Source organism: Maylandia zebra, linkage group LG9, assembly GCF_041146795.1.
Source record: "Maylandia zebra isolate NMK-2024a linkage group LG9, Mzebra_GT3a, whole genome shotgun sequence".
NCBI classification, from domain to species: domain Eukaryota; kingdom Metazoa; phylum Chordata; class Actinopteri; order Cichliformes; family Cichlidae; genus Maylandia; species Maylandia zebra.
Window position 1 is genome coordinate 12,429,431 of NC_135175.1, and position 24,559 is coordinate 12,453,989.

Genomic DNA, 24,559 nt, shown 5'->3' on the forward strand with positions numbered 1-24,559 from the left:
AATATAGATTGTAAGAAAATATAAAACAATGAAATTATGAAATTGTCTGCAACAAAAAAAAAAAAATTTTATACATTAGAGAACTGAGAAATGTCTTGAGGCTATTGTAAGACTCTCCCACGCTGCACACAGATGTTTGAAGGATCTTTCAGGAATAGTGACACTATTTTCCAGACAACTGATTGTTCATTAGGTGGTATACCTGCTGATCCAGAATGAGTTACCATAGTGAAATACGCAGGCAATAAATCAACCACCTAAACCCAGGGTTAACCTTGAAGTTGCCTGGAAAAGACAAAATCCAGCTTCTTGCACAGGCCTCTGCTAGAGGTGGACAGATCACTCCAAATGTCCATAGTATTAAGAAAAATGCTGGTATTGGATTGATAGTTTGCTTCTGTCCTCTAAGTTCACTATGTTATCCACTGAGTTTTGTTAAAAGAATAAATGAATATTAACTAAATAAATATTATTATTGAATGAAGGAATACTGGCCTCATATCTACTTGGTATTGGATCGACACTAAAATTTGCAGTATCGCACAGCGCCAGCCTCTGAAGTCGTCAGTCCCTGCAAAACGTTTTCTCCTCGAGGTCGCATGCGCTGTACCTCACTGACTAAACCTCACTTTAAACTTGTACTTTAAAGTATTTTAACTGGAAAAAGGTTTCACCCCCTTGCATTGAAGGGGTACAATACAATACAAATTTGTATTGTATTGTATTGTACCTAAAACTCCCAGCAGGCGTTACCCCTGCTCCTGTACAGTAAGTGACGAAGTGGTTTTTCTCTGGAATTTTTCCATTCGGCTTCCGTACAGTGATGTTCGAGAACGCGGAAGTTCACGTGGGGCGTGCCGATTTGTAAATAAAAAGCGATGCTTCACGCAGAAGGCTTGCCATCACAGAAAGACTCCTGATCGCTTGAAGACCTCGACAAAAGTCCGCGTTGGTAAGTGACAGGCTGTGCACTATGGGACGCATTGTTTTTATCTGGTGTGCAGATGGTTGGTGTTACTTGAATGCAGCACAATAAATTTCAGATGACGTCAACCAGATATGTGGAAAAATCCAAGTTATATAGTCGCTCAGATTATGCAGTCCCTGTACTGAATTTAAATTCTGTGTAAAGAACTTTAATCATAGTAATGATCGATGATAGCAATATAAGATTTCTTCCCCCATGTGCACTCAAAAAAAGGGATGTTTATATGTGACTGACAAATGTGGAAGTTGAACTGTTGCTTGGTGTATTTGCAGTCTGCAGGTAAATCTGCATACACACCACCAAAGATGCACGTCATTCTAATTCCCGAAACAATAATCACATCTTTTCTGTTGTTGTGTTTTGGGGGTTTAGGTAAAGTGAACCATAATTCACTTAATTAATCCTACTTTAGTGCAATAATTAACACCTTTGCCCTCTCTTTTTTATACCAGAAACAATGGCATCTGCAACCCCTCTGTCCAAGGCAAACAGTGCCTTCTCTCTGACTTTGCTCAAAGAGCTGAGCAATAACGACAAGACGGGAAACATCTTTTTCTCCCCGTTCAGCATCTCTTCAGCCCTGGCTATGGTGATGCTGGGGGCCAGAGGCAACACAGCCACACAGATGTCAGAGGTACAGTCGTGCAGCTGCCTTTGTTGAAGATTGTATGCAGCTTGTTGAAGCTGGTTCAATTCTACCCTATGAAGCTTGTTAGCTTGCATTTTGTGATGTGTTTCATTGCTTTTCTGCTTTACGCACTTGTGGATTTCCCTCCAAACACCGTTAAAATCCATGGCTTCTGAAATGACCCCTTTCATTTACTTAAAGAGCTCTGAGAGGCCGTTTCAAGCAACGTTGAACATTAAAGCTCCATGATGATAGGGCGTCGAATTTGATCTTTTGAAAGCCGCCAAAGCTACTGTGTGACTCACCAAGCTCTGACTTTCAGTGTCAGGAAAAATGACAAAGATCTGTACTGTTCAGCCTTTATGAGGGTCAGCCCTGTGCTGCGTTACTCGGGGAACAGGATCCATAAAATGGAAGTGTAAGGGCAATAAAGCTTCAGGTAATCCGTACGGGTTATCAGTTCCCTTTGTGCAGCGGGCATGCCCATTTGTCTGGCTGCCTGGATTTCATAAGCAGGCACTTGTCCAAGCTGATGCACTAAATGGAAACGGCTGGAAGAATATTTGACGCAGTCTATGAAGAAGTAATACACTACCCTAACTAAGACATATCAGGCACTGAAGCACATTTGTGGAAACATAAAATGCATTTGAACTTGCATTGTTTATAGAAATTAGAGCTATGCTTTTAGCACCTTATGGAGAAGAAGGCTCACGCTGTGGAGCATGCCCTGCATTTCAAAGGTCTTTAGACATGAGATTGACAATCAGTGTATTGTTAGAGTAAAAATTAAATAAGAGATACTGAGGGATTTTAAAGAACTGCCCATCTGGTTAAATAAACAGCAGAGAGGCCTTATATTCAGCAGGAGTAGCTGGTATGGAAGTTAACATTCACTAAGAAGATTGTGACAAAAGGATTCCTGAAGTCAAGCCACACCCAGCTAAGTCAAGCTAGTGGGTGTGGGAGAGAGAGGGCCTCCACGTGTATCTGGTCATTTGAAATGATAATGCTCTGAAAGATAATGGATTTATTAGAGAGTACCTTGAACGAAAAGTTTGAAGAAATTCCTTGAAAACGATCACAGCAGTTGACATAGAAAAGCAAGATTAATGCAAGCTGTCTCTTTTCTTGTGTAGCTGTAGGTAAACAGCTACTTTTCACACAGATGTGGCTTCTGCAACTGAGCTGCACCAAGAGTCAAAGCAGGGAAGGAGCTAAAAGATAACTATCAAGGCTAATAAGAGTAGTAATTGAGATTTGATGCATAGTTAAACTTTCTGTGGGGTGTATTTATAAAAATAAAAAAAAGCCTGCGGCAGAAGTTCAACTGGAAAAACAAAGTGCAATCACATTCTTCATTTTGTGAGTAAGTGTCAGTGACTGTACGATTGTTGGGCAATCGTTCGCTTGACAAATATTGCAGTCGATTGGAGTGAGTAAGAAACACACAGGAGCACTGACGTTTCCTGAATTTTCACACACTTGTCATTTATCTCCTCAACAAACAACATTAGTGCAATAATTCAGTCCTGTTTAGCAATGCACATACGTGGGCGTGATTACTCAATCAGGGTGTAGCTAGAGACCACCCACAATTCTGAATCTATGAAATAAAATATGTTTTTGCCTCACACATACTGGAATATACTGGATAGGCTCCAGTCACCCCACCCCTGCAACCCTGTATTGGAAGAGAATGGATGAATGGAAGCATTTAAATAAGTTTAAATTATGACTGAATACAGTGACAAGCCACAACATTAAAACCAAGCCAAAACACTTCCATATCATCGACAAACGAACTCCATAAGACCTCTGAACGTGTCCTGTAGTAGGTGGTAGTTTTCAAAGAAGCATCCACATAAATGTCAGGATCCGAGATCTCCCAGCAGAACTTAAAGAACCAGTTAAGAACCATCCACATGATGGTGAAACCTCGTGAAACTGCACAGGCCAGACTGTGAGACACTCGTGACTCTTTCACTCGTTCAGTGGTTATCTTTACTGGGCCTCTCTTGGTAGGTTATTGAACTTTCGTAATTCTGTAAGAACATCAGGACAGAACTGTTTCTTAAGCCAAGTCACACCCAGTGAAGTCATGCTGGTGGGTGTGGGTGTATATGGGAGGGAAAGAACCTCCACCTTTATCCAGTCATTTGTAGTGATAACACTCTGAAACATAATGGATTTATTAGAGATTACGTGGAAGAAAAACTTTTGAAGAATTTCCTCGAAGATTATCATGACAGATTATCATGATTATGATGACAGATGATATATCGGACATTAATCTGTGTGTTTTATGCCGCCTGTTTTCTTTGTCCAACACTGTTGCCTGACATTTCTTTTCTCTTGATAGATGTGATTGTGTTGAGATGATCTTGCCATACATAAGCCAGTGGCTTGTGGCTTATGTATGGATACAAGGTGTCCTGTTTCACAGTCTAACTGGGCGGTTCCCAGTTTACTCTGTCTGTTAAATCGGTATTTATTCAAATCATTTCAATAATAAATACATATTTGAGGAACTTTAACTCACCTCAGACTGCTCTGGTCATTGGCTGACTAGTCTGTTATTTAACATAACAATATTCCTATAAACAAGTTGCTTTTTTTTTTTTTTTTTTTTTTTTTTTTTGTTAGTTTGCACAGCAGCTAACTACAATCAGCCTTTCCAGAGCAGAGACACTTCCCGAGCTACAAGCGCCCATGGTTAGGATTCATTGGTTCAAAACATGTGGCCAAATAACTTAAATTGGAGTTAATTATTGGTAAGAAACAAATCCATAACCAATTCTGTCATACATTTACGGAATGACGAGATGCCTGTTTAAATAATGATGTACCCCACAAAGTCATGCAGTAAATCCACTGCTGTCAAAAATGACTTATGTTAATAATCCAGATCTAACACAGTTGTTGTTTTTTGGCTTACATTATTTCTCTGCGAGTTGGTACAAGTAATTTTAAAAGAGCGACTTACTGTAAACGGTGTTTTCCCAAGCACAGTTTTATACACTACTGTGCTAAGTGCAACCAGACACGGCTGTTGGGTGTGATTACTCTGAGTCAGCTTGGCTCAGCTGTACCATCACAGAAAGATGAGCCTGGCTCAGAGGGGCATCTGGGGACCTACTGTAAGGACAGTTGGCTGCCTGTTACCTTATTTGAAAGACTGTATATTTTGCTGGTTTAATTTTAAGTAAGAGTTTATAACACAAAATAAAATGTTGTAATTACTTAAAATGATAATACTTTGATTCTGGCTAAAATGTTTTGGTTCTCAAAAAATTCCTCTGTAGAGGAAATATTCTTTATGCTTAAAGCAAATGAATGCAGGGAAGTTATGGTCATACTGTTTATAATTGTTTCTATTGTTTGTTTTGTTTTTTCAACTGAGGGGTTTGTCACAACTGTGTAAAAGTGTTTCATTGAACATTATCAGCGACTCATTAGAAGATTTCTTGTTCAGGTATCAGATTGAAGTCTACAACTCGGCCAACACATCAGTTTAAGGACAAGCTCATAAATTACTGTTTTGTTTTGTTTTTTAAAAATGGAAAAACAAACGTTGAACGTAACGGTGAGCACTTGGAATCGCACTTCTAGGTTCTCTGCTTCACCAAGGCAGAGAAGCCTAAGCACGCACCGGCGGGACAGATGCACATGCAACAGCAGGCCCAGTCTGCGCTGCCGAATCTGAGGAAGGTGGTAACAAAGCAGCAATACAGGAATTGCACACTAACAAAAGGGGAAATATTACTAACAGCTGATCTAACAGTGCCGTGTGGTGAGGGGATCAATGGAAACAAAGATGTTAGAGCTTCACAGAGCATTTCACATCTGTGTTTGTACTCTGTTTTTGCTTTGCTGATGTCCTTTATGCTGCTGTCTTGAACTGTCGGGTAAAAGCAGCAGTGATATGTTTACTGAAGGTTTAATGTGTATGTGGCGAGTCCAACAGCTTCAAACCCCACAGCATTACATAATGCATATGAATATAGCCGTGTCCTTTTATGACCTCTTTCTGTGTGTTTTCTTTCTTTTTATCTCTTATTAGCAGATGCTGTAAATGTCACTTGAGCCTTCAAAGTTTGAACCTATGACAGCGCATCACTTTTTCCATTTCCTGTTTGTGTAATTCCAGAGAATCACTCTTGTATAAAGAGAGAAAACTCTGTTAACAAATTGAGCACCCAACATTACAGCCGTCTGTGACTTTAGCTGTGGATGTGCACCATGTAAAAACACACTCTACTTCGTTCTTATTAAGCAGTTGGACTTGAAGATGACCACATAAATGATAACACGGTGGTGGGATGGTGTGGGTCTTTATGTGCTGTAAATGCTTTGTGGAAAGGCTTCTCTAAGCTTGGGTCATGGCTTCTCTGAATCCAGTGCTTTTTTTTGTTTTGTTTTTTGAACAGTTGTCTGCTTTGTTCACAGTGCCTGAAAACGAAGGATTGTCAGGATGATGTCCACAGCAGCTTTGCGCAGTTGCTGAGTGTGCTCAACAAGTCAGATGCTCCATATTCTCTCAGCGTTGCCAACAGACTGTATGGGGAGCAGTCCTACCAGTTTGTTGAGGTGTGTGTGTGTCTCTGTTCGTGTGGCTTGTTTTTTTTTTCCTAAAGAATGAGAGAAATCTTTAAGCTGTGGAGGAAAGAATGAGGTAGTTGATTAGGCAGTAAAATCCCACAGAGCTAATAGGTTATTTTGTTTGGGTGTTCAGACTTTATAAGTGTGTCATTAACTGATTTCAGGATTTCTTGGGAAAAACCAAGAAGCATTACAATGCTGAGCTGGAGGCCGTGGACTTCATCAAAAGCTTCGATGCTGCCAGGCTCAACATCAACAGCTGGGTGGAGAAGACAACACAAGGTGGGTAACACACTAAACATGTCCACCTTCCACTGATATGAAGTTAGAAGTTGTAATGAAAAAACTTTTATAGTATTAGTGTGTTGGTTAGTAGTCCTGCAGAACTGTTCTTCTGTGAGATGTTAGTAGAGTATTTATTACATACGTCTGTGTCGCTGCTTCACACGTGTCAACGTATCCTTCAGGTAAAATTAAGGATTTGCTGGCTCAGGGTGTTTTGGACCCCATGACCAGGCTGGTGTTGGTCAATGCCATCTACTTTAAGGGCCTCTGGAACAAGCAGTTTAAGCAGGATCAAACACAAGATGCTCAGTTTCGAGTCAACAAGGTAATACAGCAGCTGCATGAATACTGCTGATTTTATTTTTTATATATAATATATCCTGACAGTGTTTGTGGTAAGGGTCTTTTTTTTTTCTTCTTTTTTTTAAGATCACATGGTGTTCAGTCACATTCTTAGCGGCACCTCTCGATCAGATATTTCTGTTAGCTGTGATGAAACACAGTAAAAAACACATTAGACTTTGCTCAGAGTGATAAAAAGTCATTATGCTTCGACTGGCTGACAAAATCCTAGAACTGCATGAAGTGATGTTAAACCGTCTCATGACTTAAAGAGAGCAAATCTAACTCAAGAACAAGGCTTGTTATATCTCAGCCTTTCCAGCTGTTATTATTAACTTGCCAGCAAACAGTTGGAAATCTAGAAGAAGTGGGCTGGCAGTGGCAGTGGTTTGCTCTTCACCTGATGAGTGAAAGTCACACTCTCACTGCTGTTTGTATTTCTCGAGTAGCTCAACAAGCCTTAAAGAAACAACTATTTTTAACATTATTTATTTGCATGCCAATGATTTAAAACTTCACTTTTTCTCCTCGAGCAGGTTCGCTTCTAACTGCGGTTGCTCTCATACACTTCTGTATACACTCAACACCAATTTCAGGTTGAACTAGTACACTCGTGACAAAGTAAAAGATTTCAGCTGGTGATGTTTCACATGTTATTTTTTTCATATTTCAGAATGACACTAAGCCAGTGAAGATGATGTACCAAAAGTCTAAGTTCCCTTTGACCTTCATCCATGAAGTCAACTGTCAGGTAATTTGCAGTAAATCAGTCAGTATGGCCGGCAACCCATCACCTGTTAACTTGGCAGCATTTAAAATAGTTTGATTTGAGAGAGTGTGTGTGTGTGTGTGTGTGACACACACACACAACCATAATGTTGTCTGGTTGGCAGCTCAGGCTGTTTCAAAACCTTGGTGGGTTCAGCTTTAGTGGTTAAGTCATGTGGACTAATGCTCTCTGTATCATCATGGATGCTGGTTTGTGAACTGCACATACAAGATGGTTAATCGTTTTCCACTTCTCCTCAGTCCAAGGAAGGTAGAGAATAAAGTTGGATTTGCAGAAATGCAGGAATGAACTGTATTTACTGCCAACGTTGGTTTGAAGTCTTCCAGAGCCTGTGAACTTGTTTTTCTTGCAAAATCATGTCAGTTTTGTAACATAGTGCAATCTGACGAGCCAAAGATTGTCGCCAACATCAATTTGTTTGTTTGTTTTTACTCTTGACTCTTGTGCACAGGGATTTTAGTGCCTTTTGAAAAGTATTTAATGGTGTTGTTTTTTTGTTTTGTTTTTTTGTTTTTTTTTGTTTTTGTTTCTTTTTTCTTTTTAACACCACACTGTTGTAAGCTTAATGGTCTACAAGTTATTTTAGTGCTATGTTGCCCCTGTCCCAGCTTTCTGGATTTGTTTTTGTATAAGTTATTGTATTACACGGCATTGCATGTTAACATTTTTGGAAGCAGGTTATAATAAACTAAGATGATTAAGTCTAACAGTTGCATAGCCACTATTATATATTCACGCTAATGTTTGAAACCTGTGCGACAGATCATCGAGTTGCCTTACAAAGGGAATGAGCTCAGCATGGTCGTCTTTCTGCCCCAAAATATCGAGGACGGCACAACGGGTCTGGAGAAGGTATAACAAGCACACTTGGATAATGAAACCTATGAAATACATAAACAGTGGATGATTTTTTTTATTTTTATTTTTTCCCCATCTTTAGCTGGAGAAGGAGCTGACCTTTGAGAAATTTGTGGAGTGGACTAATCCCAATATGATGGATGAAATTGAGGTCACGGTGGGCCTGCCTCGATTCAAGCTAGAGGAGAATTACGACATGAAGACTGTCCTGGTCAGCATGGGCATGGTGGATGCCTTTGACATGCAAAAGAGTGACTTCTCTGGTATGAAGTATTCTTGGAACATGCCGCACAATAAAACGGGAGCCCAAAACATGAACGGACTGCTGCTGTTCTCTTAAATCACCGTAATTTCCATCACCTCCATATTCTACATAAATCAAATATGTTATTTTGCTTTGTTTTGTGACAGGCATGTCTCCTGCCAATGACCTGGTGCTGTCCAAAGTCGTGCACAAGGCTTTCGTGGAGGTCAACGAGGAGGGAACGGAGGCTGCCGCTGCCACCGCTGCTATCATGATGCTGCGCTGCGCCAGGATTCCAGCCAGATTCATCGCCGACCACCCCTTCCTCTTCTTCATCAGGCACAACCCTTCCTCGAGCATCCTCTTCGCTGGCCGATACAGTTCCCCCGTGTGAGCGCGTTTAGAGTGGTGTTTCTCAGCTGGAGGGAGGTTACAACATGACTGGTGTAAAATCGAATTTGGTGTTGTTGCTGAGAGCTCCTGCTCAAGAGTTTCATTATGCTAATCTCACCCTATGTTCCTGGCCTGTATATCAACACCACCAGGATGAGGAATTAAAAATGACGGTGTGTAATTTTTATAAAAAATTTCACCCCTTGTTTGTGTCTCTTCTCTGAATACTGTCATCTTGCACTGTTTAACCTAATTTGATCTTTTGATTTATGTCGTAATGCACGTATGGCCCTGTTTGCTGCAGTCATATACCCTATTTTATCTATCTTGAAGACTAGATTGTTATCATATGCCTTACACCTTAGGAAAAAGTTTACAATGTGCCTCTATTAACCTGCTGTACACCAGCGGCACCTTTTTTGGTTAAAAAAATGTGCTATGCATTTTATCTGAAAACATGCAATATCATACTTAGCTTAGCCAAAGATAATAATTTTAACAGTGTAATACATTTTATATGGAATTATAAAATGCATATAATAATTGGAGAATTTATAAAAACGTACATAAATGCTTGAACTGGCATTGAGTCCAGGTCATTTTTATGTATCCCTTGACTTACATGTGGAATAAAGTGTGTGGTTTGCAACTGCTCCATGTTTAAAATGCCTTTTACTCACATTTTCCTTTACCTGGTTCAGCCAAGTGTTATAGGATGGGGTTTCTAATGCTGTTTAACCATTTAATGTAGAATTTTTGGTATTACACTTGTCACCGTCAGTCACTCTAACATCATATTAGTCCTTTCAAATGTTTAGGGGGGGCATTTTGCCATTGTTTTGTTCCAGTAGGAAAAAAGGAGACTTAAAGCAGTTTCGAATTGGCCACTGGATTACTTTCTACACTTCTGTTAAAAAATAAAAAATATTACCTATGTAACCAACTGAAACAACAAAAGTTGTATCAGCCAAGCCTTGGGCAGTAACTTTCAATCCTCAAACAAGTTATTCATTTTGTTTAAATGCAATATAATACTTATCTTAGCCAAAGAGAGTAATAATAATAATAACTGTTAAAAATAGCTTCATAATTTCCAATTTTAAATAGCAGTCCCACTCCAACACAGTAGGTGGTGCTATTGCATTAGCTGTGCTCACTGAAGCCCTTTGTAGAATTTATACGAAGAAGACAATTTTGCTAATGCCACTTCCGGATAACTTCCGTGTTGTCATATTTGAAATTGGGGCATTCAAATGGGATTAATACTCGCTAGTATTAATGTTTGATAAGTCCGTAAACTAAATGGAAAGGATATGGACGCGAAGTAACGTTAAACATAGAAAAATAGCCAACGTAGCTCTCAGTCCTACCTGCTAATCACTCCGTGGCTGGTGATGGAGAAGCTAATATCTAAACTCACTGAAAAGCATTTCCTTTTCACGGCTTCCTTCGTTATAAGACTGGCTTTGGTCGCTTATGGAGACTACCAGGACAGGACAATGGCGGTGAAGTACACTGACATTGACTACCATGTGTTCACAGATGCTGCGAGGTTCATTACTGAGGTAACAACTGTCTCAAAACTGAATGTCCTGCTGATATAACGCTGACAATGAAAAATAGTGAGAAGCACCAGTTGTATTAGGGTGGTAACATTACTTAATACTGAGCTAAATGGAGAATTTATGAACTAGGATTTACCTGGAATTGAAGCTGTTAGGTCACCAAACCAAAGCTTAGTATATTCAGTTCAATGCAGGTTTATTTTTATAACGTCAAATCGTAACAGGATTCCCCTCAATGTGGTATAAAGCGCAGTTATTCGGGAGAAAACAAACAACTCCCCAAAGCAAGCACTTGGAGACTGTGGGAAGAAAAAAATCCCGTTTGACAGGAAGAAGCCTCCGACAGAGCTAGGCTAGAGAGTAGCTCTATGGCACAAGATCGGTGGAAGGAGAAAAGAAAAATATTAAGACACACACACATCAACGAGAATGCCTGACTTTTAAGTGAAGTTCAGACAGTTTTGGACACCTGGATATTTAACACATGAAGTTAGTTGGAGTTGTATCAAATACAGCCAATTTATGGGGTTGTTGTTTAACTTTCCAGAGATGCAGAGAGTGAAACATAAAAATATATTATTTTTATGTTAGGATATTTTTTGTAGTGAGGTCCTTATTACATTTCTATGTTAACAAAATAAGCTATGTTTAAGATATGATATTTATTCTAGCACTTTAAGAATGGTGTATGAAACCGTCAACAGAAGACAAAATTTCTGTCAGGCTTTTGGATGAAATGGCTGTTTTAGCTGGTTATCATATATAACCCCTTTATTTAACCTAAATTCAGCATTTTCATGTGGGGAATTCCTTTTACAGGGCGAGTCCCCATACAACAGGTCAACCTACCGTTACACTCCTCTGCTGGCCTGGCTTCTCACCCCAAACATCTATCTTAACATGGTTTTTGGAAAGATCCTCTTCATTGTATGCGATGTGCTGTCAGGACTGCTCATCTACAAAGTCCTCTGCCTGCGAGGTCTAAGAGCTGAGGTTTGTGACTGGCACTCTTTCATCATGTCTCTCTCTTTTTTTTTTTTTTTTTAATTAGATGAGCTATGGGGGGGGGGGGGTATTTTTTTTCTTTTTTTTACAGATAAAAATACAAAAATACATTTTTGCTTGTTTATGTTCAGACTGCACGCTGTGTTTCTTCTTTGTGGCTTCTCAACCCGTTGCCCATGGGCGTGTCCAGCCGAGGGAATGCTGAGTCAATCCTGGCAGCTCTGGTGCTGGGGACTCTGCTCTGCATGGAACGCAGAGGTGTGGGTTAAATATATCAGCATTAATTTGATCATGTGTTTTCGCAGCTTCTGTGTTTATTGGCTCCTTTTGTTTTCTTCCAGCTCAGCGTCTGACCTGGGCAGCGCTGCTGTATGGTTTATCGGTTCATATGAAGATCTACCCTGTTACGTATGCTCTGCCCATTGCCCTGACCCTTCGCACAGCTGAAATCAGGGTAGATGAAGCCAAAAAGGTCTCAAGATTCAAGAAGCTTGTCGGCTTTTTTGTTGGTTTCTTCAACCAAGATCTGCTCCTATTTGCAAGTGTGGCTGGCGGAGTCTTCTTTACACTCACAGCACTCTTCTATTACATGTGAGATGGACACCACAAACCGTTTTCATGATTTAGAAATGACTGTTCTATTACTACAACTAATGCTATTGGAATTAGCATTAATGGTTAATATTCAGATGCCATAAAAATTACTTTGAAGATGATAAACTGTTGTTTAGGAATGACTTTCAACAATGCTAAGTACTGTTTTTGATTTGACTTAATGCTAGCCTCTTGTGACCCATTATTTGAACCAACACTCTTACTCACACGTGTGTCCTCTCGTACAAACGCAGGTATGGTTGGCAGTTTCTTTATGAGACCTATTTGTACCATCTGACCAGAAGGGACATCAGACACAACTTCTCTCCATACTTCTACATGCTCTACCTTACTGCAGGTATTTATCCATCCAACCATTCACGCCTGTATTGTGTAGCATGTGAAATGATGAAGTTTGAAGGCAATAAAATGCTTGTTAAATCTGATTTATAGGTGTGTTGAGTTATTTTCCTTTGTCTTTTGTGTTATACTGAGCAAACGTACAGCGGGAAATACAGCTTTATTTATTTATTTATTTATTTATTTTTTAAATGAGCACATTTCTTTCGGCCTTGCAGAGAGTACGTGGAGCCAGTGGCTAGGCTTGGCAGCATTCCTGCCGCAGTTTGCCCTGCTGTTGGTAACATCATGGATGTATTACAAAGACCTGGCCTTCTGCTGTTTCCTGCACACAGCCATTTTTGTTACCTTCAACAAAGTGTGCACTTCTCAGGTACATACCTAACATAATTTCACTTTGTTCCTCCTGTCCTAGACATAACACACAGACTTTACAAATTTAACAATGTTTCTTGTAATCCTTTCACAGTACTTCCTCTGGTACCTGTGCTTACTTCCTCTGGTCATCCCTAACCTGAGTCTGACAGTAAAACAAGGGCTGGGACTACTGCTCCTCTGGTTTGCTGGACAGGTAATTAAGTTAAGCACATTTAAAATTACAGTTAAATATGAATTCAGATATACATTTGTTAATGTAATCAGATTTCATACCATAGACTGAATCTATGGGCTCTCCATTCAAAATCCCAGACTAGTAGTTTAATATTCTAATTTTAGTGTTTTAAATTCTAATATTAGTGTTTTGTAGCCAGAAGTGACCATATTTGTACAAGAGGGAGGATTGTTACACTATTAGCTAACACCTTGGTTAGCAAGGTGCATTCATGGAGTGTACAGGTGCATTGCACAGACACAGATACCGTCTGACGAGTGCTTACACACTAGAAAAATACTACAGTTTTACTCACCACTTAGTGTCCCTTACCACTCACTACAATCAACTACACAGCAAGACAAAATTTTGGTTAGCTACAGCTTGACAACTAGCCACGGAAATAAAATTTTTAAGCCTCAGAACGGCTTGATAGGATGAGCCTTGTACAAATTCACCCACCTGTAGTTTTCACAAAGGGTAAAACTGTCTACAAGGATTTTTTTTGTGCCAGAATGAAAGCAGAAAACTGTGTTTCTGCCTTAAACTTGTGCGTTTTAATATGTAGCTCTAAGAGGATTGACTAATGTTTAGAGCTAGCCTCAAGTGGTCACTATTTTGTAGCACCTCCTAGTTGGCGGTGTTTTCAGAGCCCTAAAGTTTGTTTTCTTGATTGTGATCTTGATCATGCTGAGTTGAAAGTTATACGAGTGATAGGATACATAGAACTGAAGTCATCTGGCAATGTTTTTAAAATAAACTGTCATATTTTTCTCCCCTAAACAGGCCATCTGGTTGGGCCCAGCCTACTTCCTGGAGTTTGAAGGCTACAACACCTTCTTATGGATCTGGCTAGCCGGATTGCTCTTCCAGGTCGTCAACTGCTTTATTCTGATCCAGATTGTAACTCATTACAAACCAACAAAAACTCCACTGAGACTGAAAGCTGAATAAAACCCAAATGTATTCAAAGTGGAAGAAATTTTGTCTTTGAAACTTCAAAGGATGCTCTTTCAGATCATGCACTGTGGATCCATGTAGACCAAAGTTTAATCTCCCCAGACTTTAATTACTTTCTCTAATAATTTAAATCACTTTAGCAAAGAACACTACGTTTTCTGAGCGACAAAGGCTTAGGTGGATTTTCAGTTTTTCTGAGTTAAACCTTTGGATTATATGCTCACCACTGCCGGTCAAAACACTTAAATCCACAGTGTATGACACGTAGCAGAAACTGACTGTTGCCCAGGTTTTTTTGGATGGTAACTTTGAAGTCTGCTCCACCTGTGGCCAAGTCATTTGTCAAAAGTTTGCTGATGGGGCAAAACACCTGCTGCAGATCAGAGATCACAAACAGTCTTAATAAACAGCTCTGGGTCAAAGTATTTAACACACCCCTCGGGGATTTTTTTATTTTTTCTGGGGTGGCATTTTGACCTCGTGGTGACGGAAAGCATTTTCTAACTCCAGAGGGAGAAATAATCCAATTGTATGCTGCTAGGAATCGAGAAGCCTTCAGTCTGAGTGTCTCACTTTCATGTTGACATTATTGTTGGTACTTTCAGCACTTGAACTATGGATTAGATTGCACCGAGGAGAATTACCGTTACAAAATCCAGCAAAATCTGTCCTAAATTGTGTCGTGTTTTTTGTCCTGACCGGTGTAAATTGAGGCTGACTTGCACATTAATCTGACAGGTAGGAGATAGTTTCTTGGTTTGAGGGAGAATATGTTAAATAGTTCTACTGTTAGAAACGGTAAACAAATGCACTGTTGTCTTTATGTCTATTTTTTTACAGTTTCACAAATGAATAAAATCAAATAAGTAATTTCCTGAGAATGCTGTTGTGTAATTTCAAATCCTTGGTTACGTCTCGGACCTAATGATTTCATCTGTGTTTACTATTAACACTGTAAGAAAACAGACAAGCACAGTATTTACAGTCTAGGCCACTAATGCATAATCTTCTGTCAAGGCAGCTGTTTGACTTGCAGCTTCTTTGGCTGCAGTTTGCAGCTGTGACCAGTAGGCAGGAGCATTTGCAAGCAGAAGGGACAGCTTGAGCAAACATCCTCATGTAACCCTCGCAGATTAATCAGTCAACTGGAGCATGAACACAACCTAAAACAAACAGAGCTGGCAGTGGCTCCATAATCTCACTGTACTCTCCCTCTAATCTCACATGGAAATTATTAGAGCATTCACTTTAGCCCTGTTGGTTCTGAGCGTGTCTGTTGATCCTGGGACTGATAGTGGAAGTGCATAATAATTATAATATACTGGATTCGCATTATGAATGCTTGAGATACACAGCAGGTTGGGTCAAATCGGTGGCTTTCCTTAGACATTTGCACATTGCTTTGCTTTTCTGTACGAGTATAAGGTCTTGGTTGTGTGTTGCGTATGTGCATGCGTGTGAGTCATGGTCAGCTGCAGCCTGCATATCTAGTTTCTGAATCACCAGGATGCACCCAGTAACCTTTCAACTGGCTAGTTGCCCCCCAGGCACATGCATAAACCATCTTATTTTAAAACTGACGGCCACATTCAGGGGTTTATTTGCAAATTCTTAGGATTACAAATTAATACGAATATGTTTTTCCCCTATATTACAATTTCAGTTTTTTGTGGCAGCCAATCCAAATTACAGCTACTTGTCCCCTTAAGAGTTTCATCATACCATCATAGTTGGTGAACTATGGAGGCAAACTAAAACCAGTTCAGATGAACCTGATGTGTCTGGTGAGTGAAGGGTAACAGCACTCTGTAGGCACAACAGTCTAAAAAAGGTGGAAAGCACTGTTCTGCTGCTGGTGCGCTGATGTGGACAAATAAAGAAAACAAGGCGCTGCGTTCACTGTATATTTGTTAATTGTGCTCAGGAAGCAAGAAGTGGGAAGGTTGAGGGGGTTGCGTGACTATGTCCCATATGCTAATGTGTATATGTGTGTTTAATGAAGTGTATGCATGTGTATGCAGATGCCTGTTTGTGCCAGACCCTGAAGAATTCTCCTCATTGTCACTGGGGGGGATGTATGCATGTATTTGTTCATCTGCCTTTATCTCTGTGTGTTTTTTAAACGTGTATGAGAAAGATGGAGCAAGAGAGGGAGTGACCAGTTAGGCCAAATGGTGTGTGGAGCAGAGAACAGCAGGGTATGAACGGTCACGCAACCTTGTATGGTATAGGATTATAGGTTTTGATCTGCACGCACACACACACACCGTGGCTCACGGATCAGCTGTCAGCAAGCGTCAAACACGTTGGTTACACTACAGTTGCCTTAAAGCACTACTCCTTTTTTTTTTTTCCCTTTTCCCAAATTGACTTCTGTTTTTTCTTCTCTCAAATTTATCTCACTTCCCTCTCTTTTTTTCTCGTCCTCATCCTTTCCCCTTCCTGTACCGAACGAGCATTGTACAGATGGCGTGATCGAAGGTTGCGTGCATGCGAGTGAATATTAAACATTTAAAGTCAGCCTCAGCCGCTCCTCCTCCCTGTCATTGTCACAGCATCTGATATGAAGCTACAGTGAGACAAATGGCTCACTGAAATCTTGTAGCAGTATCAAACACTGCGTCACGAGTTACTTGTTACTCGTCATGAAGAGGACTTTATGCCTGAATGTGATTCCTGTTATGCAGTTTGATCCCTGCGAGACGAGAGCAGAATGCTTTATTGTTCAGAGTATTTCTAACTATTTAATTAAGGCTGTTTCCATTATTCTGTTTACAATTTAGTGTCAACAGTCTGAGTGCAAGTGGATATCTTAACATGCAGTGCGTGCATGATCTGCAAAGATTACCTGGAGTTTTGTGGTAATAGTATTGTGAGTAAAAGCCTCCTCAGTACTTTTGACGTAATATGCTTAAGCAGGCTTTGCGTGCAGTAAAAGTGGAGAGCAAAAGGGAGCATACATTTACAGGAAAGCAATCTTGAGAAAGACACTTGAGACTTTTTCAACATTATTATGCAGCACAGTCACCTCACTGCAAGATTGTCCTGGGTTTGAATCCAGTCTGGGGCCTCTCTGTGTGTAGTTTGCATGTTCTCCATGTGGGTTCTTTCCAGGTACTCCAGTGTCCTCCCACAATTCGAAGGCATGCAGTTAGTGGGGTTGGATTAACTGGTGATTCTAAATTGCCCATAGGTGTGAGTGGTTGTCTGTATCTATGTGTTAGCCTTGCGACAGGCTGGTGACCAGTTCAGATTGTGTACCCTGCCTCTTGACCTGTGGTAGCTGGGATAGGCTCCAGCCCTTCTCTGACCCTCAGTTGGATTAATGGAAGAGAATGGAGGATAATTATGGTCTTGAAGAGCATAAATGCTCATCTGTCACAGGTGACCCCCGACTGTCATCCATCAACTGTGAACACCAAAAACCTTCAGTGACGGAATAAAGGACTGAATGAAGAAAACATCAAACCAGTTGCTTGAAATGCTGTGAGAGCACAGGCATCTTGGAGGAGTATGATCATCAGTGCCATTTGGGAAGGTTCTTAGAAAAAGAAGAAGAAGATTAAAAATTAAAGGACAACAGATTGAACAGGAAGTCCCAAAACATTAGCCTGTGTCACCAACAAGGCTTTTTGGGGCCAAAGCTATTGACCTATTGGCACTCTGCATACACACTATTTATGAATCACAATGGGTTGTGAATAGCGTTTACACTTTCTCCTACACTGTAGTTCCTATAGTTCTGCTAAGTAAAAACATAAAAATCGCATTCATTTTCTCACAGCCAAAACAACCTAGCACAGGTGGCCCTGCACTTTTGTATGAAAAACATGTTGCAAATGCAGTTTCCTAGAAACATAAACACATTGTGTGTGAAGCACCAATGGGAAGTAGGATCTTAATTTGCCTTTTGTAAGTCAAGAGGAAGAAAGGCATTCTGTACAACTGTGCGTGTAAAACACATCAGTACTGACACACACATGGTAATTGCTCAATAGGACAGTATCAAAATACAATTCTTTAGAAGAATTTATGGGAAGTGTAGTTTATAATGTAGAAATACTAGTTCTGGAGACTGCTAATTATACACTTTCACAGTTATGTAAAAATGTCGAGTTATTTCCCAAATACAGTAAAACATACAACACTGGACACTTTATAAGATGCATCTTACTAGCACTGAGTGGGAGACTATTTTGCCTCCAGGACTGCCTTCATGGCACAGATTCAACAAGCTGCTGGAAACATTCTTCAAATATTTGTCGGCTGCAAATCTATGATGTGAATCTCCTGTTCCACCACATCCCAAAGGTGCTTTTATCGGATTAAAATCTCTTGACCGTAGAGGCAATTTGGATACAGTGAACTCACTGACATGCTCAAGAAACCAGCTCGATATGATCTGAGCTTTGAGTCAATGGACATTGTCCTGCTGGGAGCAGCCATCATTAGATTGGTATACTGGTCAGCCACAGCGCTCAGGTAGGATGTGGTGTGTATCACCAGCAGCCTTAACTCTTGATACAAGGCAGCATGGATCCATCACATCGGGAGTTTCTGAAATACTCAGACCAGCCCCAACAACAACCAACAACCAGGCAGAGCATCTCCAAAGTCACTAAAATCATCTTTGTTCCATATTCTGATGCTCAGGTTGAACTTCAGCAGGTCATCTCAGTTCATTTTATCATATTGTTGTGAGGCTACAGACATTTTCTGTGATTTTCTATAGATTTTAAATCATGTCTGAAATGACCATTTTACGGTCACTTTTTTCCTGTTTTTTTATCTTTATTATCTCCAAAAACCTAATAATGAAACAAAACAAACTGAATAACCATTATTCAGTGTTCTGGATCTGTGGTATAGCTGAATGCTGGCCCTAGACCTTATTTTTGTAAATACATAGTGGATAATGGTGGAAATCATAATAGGATTTCTTGTGCTTTACAGACAAACATAGGATGTGACTATGTGGCGCTTACTTGATGTACTAGCATGCACACAAACATGCACAAATGTATGTACACACTCAAAATCATCCTACTGGCTGATCCTCGTGTATCCCGTAATTCCCTATAAGCTATACTCTCCCCACAGTAAAACAAACACAAGCTTCTGGGGGGGATTAGAGGGAGGAATTACGATACTGTAGTTGGCAGTGGGAGAAACTAGTTCTTTCTTACCAGTATGTGTATTTGTTGCACAAAATCTCAATTCTGTTTCTGTTTGACGTTTGCTTGATCTGGAAAAGTTTTTTCCCCCTCATCCTAAAAACTATTGGGCAGCAACCAGCTTGTAAACAATAACAAGAGTATCCAAGAAAAACATTTATCCACTGGCCAAGTGCACATACTAATATAATTTTAAAAAGTCTTGATATTTCATGATTAATTTTAATTAACGGACAACCTCTAAAATACTATCACTGATGCTTCAGATTGTGGAGTGATCAGCCATCATAGTGGTTTACATCCATCTTTTATATACAGTCTACACTAACATTTACTTTTAAGTATGAAGCGCGTATCATGAAAGTTCCCACGGTGTCCCAGGACCCAAAGGTTCGACTTTGGCCAGTTTACCAAATAGCCTAATTGTTTCCGGAGTATCAGTTTCTGTAATTTCTGATATTACTTTCATTTTTAGTTCCAGTGCTGCAATTGTTTGTCTGGTGGATTTCCTCCATTCTTGATGCTAAATTGTTGTGTCCCATTATCTGCAACCACTTGAATTCTGAGTTTGGCCTTCAAGCCACTTATTATTTACTCTTTAAATCTGACTGATTTTTGGACAAGCAAAAAATCCAAATACCACATACTGCACTTCTACAGTCACGTTCAAAGGAAGCGACGCTGAATGAATACCTATGATAATTTTAGTAGATGAGCATAAATGTTCAGGGAGTACTTTAAACCATATGTGCCAAGTAAATACAATTAACTGCCTGGATGGACTGGAGTCCAGCTCTTCTGGGAATCCCACAGGGTCGGGATCTAACCACAGCTTTTAGGTTACATCTCTTTCCCCTCATGTCCACTGCCTCTTTTTCTGCCCTCCACCTTTTGGTGACCGCCAACATTCCCCTGGCTCTAGCCCTCATCCCAGGCAGTGGTGAGAAATGGGGAAGTTTCCCAGATCGTGTGAAGCAAGTTGTCGCGCCAACTTTGCAGCACATTAATCATACAGGGCATGTGGTTAGAGATACTCTGTATCCTGTTCTGCTGAATATTTATTATTAATTGAGAGACAAATCTGAAGGATGAAACCATATTTGGTGTGCGTGAAAAATTCAAAAGCTGCTAAAAAGACAAGGATGTTAACTGAACAGCAGAATTTGTGTTTTGATGATCCTAGAAAGAGCTGGAAATCATGAAGTCTGGTAAAATGACCTCTCACTGTACATGATTTCACATTAGCTCTGTGATGATGTTTGTCTGATGAGTGTAGCTAGGACATTTAATGTTATTCTTGCAGTAACTAAAAAAAATGACCACCTGGAACAAATTTTTCATATAAAGAAAAGATTTTTTAATAGATAACTCCCATTTGCAAAAACACTTAGAAACATTGGAAGACACTGCACATACATACATATATATATATATATACATATATATACATATATATATATACATATATATACATACATATATACATATATATACATACATATATATATGTATATATATATATATGTATATATACATATATATATACATATATACATACATATATATATACATATATATATATATACACATATATATATATACATATATATATATACAAGCCATATTTATTTACGTTAGTAGAACAGAAACAAAAAAGCCTTCAAAACTGTAGTTTTTAAATTATTTGCGTCTTACAATAAATACAAATCCTCAAACATTTATTGAAATGAACACACACAAAGAGAGAGAGAGAGAAAAAGACAAATCCAAAACAGTGACACCATGTACAGTTGTGCGTGTCGACTCCAAAACCTTTCTGGATAGGCTGAACTTCAACTGAACTATTCCCAGTAGTGCAACTTAGCTTCACAAAACTGAGACTGACATTGATTTAATTTGGTGCTTTTTTTAAAAATTCACTAGTGCAAAAATACTGATGTGAACACAAGGTCCAATGTTTCGGGGCTGAAAGGACGACGTGAAAGGCATCATAACCCGGAGGGGGGGTATATGAGCTGAAATGCAGAACTTGTCATGAACACTCACCTATGCTGTACAATATTACCTCCAAGAGAAGGTGCGACAGGAGTTTTATGATCTAAAATGATGACGTTTGAAAGATTTTAATTAAAATATTTTACTGTTTGACGATTAAAAAAACAGCAGTTACATGATGATTTCAGTTAGTATCACTTTTGAATTACCAGCCTTCTTAAACTTTGATCTTGTGCACTCTGAATTTCATCTTCCCGTTATCCTTTTTCACAAAGAAGCCCAGCAGCCAGTGCAAAGCAGCACACTCACAAGGTACCAATCAATGCCTTGCTCATGGAGACTTCAGCAGGACACACGCCACAGGGCTTGTGTTGGAGGTTTGATTCCCTGCTTACTTCTATGTAATCTGGCTGATTGTAACATACAAAAAAAATATGCTTAAAGTTTAAAGCTTTGGCTCTACTGATAGTTTGACATGTTTTACACTATGCAGTATTAATTGGTCTCTAGTTTTCTGAACAGTTCTGCAGCAAGCAAGGATCAGTTTTTAAAACTTTCCAATGTTGCATCGAAAGCTACGCTTTTAGACGATTCAGAACACAAAACAAACGGGCATCAAAGAAGATTTTTCATGCATTAAAATATCCTCGAATGAATGAACAAGTGTTTTACGGTGCTTTAAGTATTATCTTGTGGCACCAATTTAACTTTGCTCACCCTATTTATTTTTTTAAACTGCCCTGGCAGTAATTTAAAAGCATGAAAACATGCAAAAATCACCTGTTTTTCTCATACTCACTCGTCATCTCCCTTGAGACCAGCGTAGGCGTAAGTCGTCCCCTGTGTGCAAGGTTAAAAAAACCAAAACATTTCTCGACAGCTAAATCTCTGTTTCTTCCACAAAAGTCAGGTGTCCACAACATATTAAAAAAAATAAAATAAAACTGTGTTTCAAAAGTCTTGTCGTCGCTAAATCTAAAAGTGCTTGGAACCAGCTACAAAGTTTAATCCTTACAAACAAACGAATCTATGCATAAACTGGATTCGTATTAACTTTGATTGTCACAACACTAGAACCTGAGCTTCTTCGTCAAACAGAAGAAGTATGTGACATCCTGGGAATCCCTTAAAAAATAACTCTTCTCTTATAATGCTGGTGTATGAAAACGATAAGACAAAGTACTTTAATGCACACTGATTTCTTTGCGTGTACAGAATATGTATGTGTGTGTGTTTGTGTAGAGGGTAAGTATCTGCAGATGTGTTGACGTGTCACTTTCACGGCATGTAAATATATGGACTGGACTTGTGGTGTCCTGTGCTCATCACGCACGGCATAACGTTCCTGGAGCCGACCATTATGGACTGGTTCATGTCATGGCCGCTCTCAGGCCACGGCGGCGAGTCTATGGGCTCCCGCTTGATCGAATGGATCAGGCTGTGACCTTTGAACTCGTAGGTGCCATGCTTGTTGTAGTCAGACTGCATGTAGGCCTTGTGTGGATCCTGTGAGTAGACGTGCGAGTCCATGAGGTTGACGGATTGGCTGCTGCATAGAGAGTCTGAGTGTGGGAATCTCTGAGGACTAAACTGACTGGAGTCATTGTTACTGCCCAGGTCTTTGTCGCACTTTAACAGGCGTGCGTTGGCGTTCCCGTTGTTCACTGCATAGTTCTGATAGTTACCGTTGTTGTACGGCGGGCTGATCCCAGCCTTCCCCCGCTGGCAGGGCGAATACTGTGGATCGTAATAATCAGCTTCGGATTTCAGCTGCAGGCCAACGGTGTGGTCATATAGGCCGTTACCATAGCGACGGTCAACGGGCACTTGGTCGCGGCACGTCCAGGGTCGGCCGTACGCGTCGCAGCCGTTCTCCGAATCAGAGTCGTGCTCGATCTTTATGGGGGGCATCTCCGGCATCAGGTGACCGTCGAAGCATTCTCCGTAGCCATTCTCGCTCTTCACCAGGTCCACGCAGTAGGCGTCTGGGTCTGTGGGAATCTGGACGTTGCCGTACAGCTTGGAGACAAACACCTCACCACCTCTGCTGCTGTGACAGCTGGGCGAGAGACGGTACGGCTTCCCGTACTGGCCGGTCTTGTTCATGCGGTTAGAGGGGATGTAGCTGACGCCCTGGCCTGCCCTGACGGGTCCTGAGTTCTGTCGTGGAGGCCAGCCGCCACCCACGCCTGGGCTCAGACCTTTATGGGGACCCACGGAGGACTTGCAGTAGTTTAGGGGCTCCTCCTGGTTATAGTAACCGTCCGGGCGGAACTTGAGGTTGTCTTTGGAGAGTGGGGTCCACGGAGTGTGGTGACCTCGCTGGGTTGCACCAGGAGTGGGACAGGAGAGCCGGAGAGAATCTGCAGCATCACCCATTCCTCCATTGAAGGAGTGTCTCCGGAGGTGTTCTCCACGCTCGCTGTGCAGGGGGAAAGAGTGGAAGTGGAAAGAGAAGGAAAAAAATAGATCATTAGTCACAAAACAAAGACACAAAACTTACAAAGTTTTACTGTTTTTCAACAAAGTCCACGAAGAGCCATTCTCTACCCATGTATCCATATGGCAACCACTGCATACTCAATGTTTTTGTTTCTTTTCTGCCAAATGACTCAAAGCATAAAAATTCTAAGTTTGGTTCAATTTAGTTCACGAGAGGATCTTTCCAAAAGTGACTCATCTTTTCCGGGATGTGTCTCATCTGAAAATTGAGAACAGAGTCAACATCCAGAACCCCAAAGATCAATGATGGCCCGGTCTCCTAGTTTATAGGCAGCACAATGCAATATATCTTCATGTTTACACAGTGCAGTAGCTGAACCCGAATGTGTTCAGTAACTGCATGAAAGTCTTTTCAAACTGTATTTTCTTATGATTTTAAGTTTGAAATTCATCTTGTTGAACGCTGAGTAAGCGATTGATCGAAAAAGATAAAAGAGCTCAATTATATTTATAACTATTACAGCATTCTGATTAATCAGCATTCATACGTTAAATGCCTTTTCCAGTTTTTCCCGTACTTGTTTGACTTGTTTCTGTGGCTTTCTTCGTGCCCCCCCCCACAAAAACAATAATCAAAATATGTTTTTTCCCCTCTTCATCTTTTCAGTTTTTATATGGAAACCCAATTACAGTGCATGGCTACAGTGGTAATAACAGGGTTTAATTTGCGGTTCTGTGAGTG

At 40.2% G+C, this 24,559-nt stretch overlaps 3 protein-coding genes across 5 annotated transcripts in view; 2 read left to right on the plus strand and 1 right to left on the minus strand.

The window, feature by feature from the left end:
* Window positions 1-800: 800 nt before the first annotated feature.
* LOC101478037 (leukocyte elastase inhibitor) lies at window positions 801-9,783 on the plus strand. Of its 2 annotated transcripts, XM_004575807.4 has the most exons (10): window positions 801-952; window positions 1,441-1,622; window positions 5,229-5,327; window positions 6,066-6,206; window positions 6,383-6,500; window positions 6,686-6,828; window positions 7,519-7,596; window positions 8,398-8,487; window positions 8,576-8,756; window positions 8,905-9,783. In XM_004575807.4, exons 2-10 carry the CDS (start codon window positions 1,446-1,448, stop codon window positions 9,129-9,131), a joined length of 1,254 nt encoding a protein of 417 aa, XP_004575864.1. In that variant the 5' UTR covers window positions 801-952; window positions 1,441-1,445; the 3' UTR covers window positions 9,132-9,783. The 2 variants fall into 2 exon arrangements, with proteins under 2 accessions (XP_004575864.1, XP_004575865.1); XM_004575808.4 differs by lacking the exon at window positions 5,229-5,327.
* A 538-nt stretch (window positions 9,784-10,321) lies between these two features.
* pigm (phosphatidylinositol glycan anchor biosynthesis, class M) lies at window positions 10,322-14,218 on the plus strand. Its single transcript, XM_004575805.4, has 8 exons — window positions 10,322-10,695; window positions 11,515-11,688; window positions 11,832-11,958; window positions 12,042-12,291; window positions 12,549-12,652; window positions 12,873-13,027; window positions 13,124-13,225; window positions 14,033-14,218. Exons 1-8 carry the CDS (start codon window positions 10,525-10,527, stop codon window positions 14,198-14,200), a joined length of 1,251 nt encoding a protein of 416 aa, XP_004575862.1. The 5' UTR covers window positions 10,322-10,524; the 3' UTR covers window positions 14,201-14,218.
* Window positions 14,219-21,003: 6,785 nt separating this feature from the next.
* LOC101477282 (uncharacterized) overlaps window positions 21,004-24,559 on the minus strand; it is a 63,393-nt gene continuing 59,837 nt past the window's right edge. For both annotated transcript variants that reach the window (XM_076888033.1, XM_004575804.5), the window contains exon 9: window positions 21,004-23,797. In XM_076888033.1, coding sequence (XP_076744148.1) covers window positions 22,654-23,797 — 1,144 coding nt within the window. In that variant the 3' untranslated portion in view covers window positions 21,004-22,653. The remainder of the gene's footprint in view (window positions 23,798-24,559) is intronic.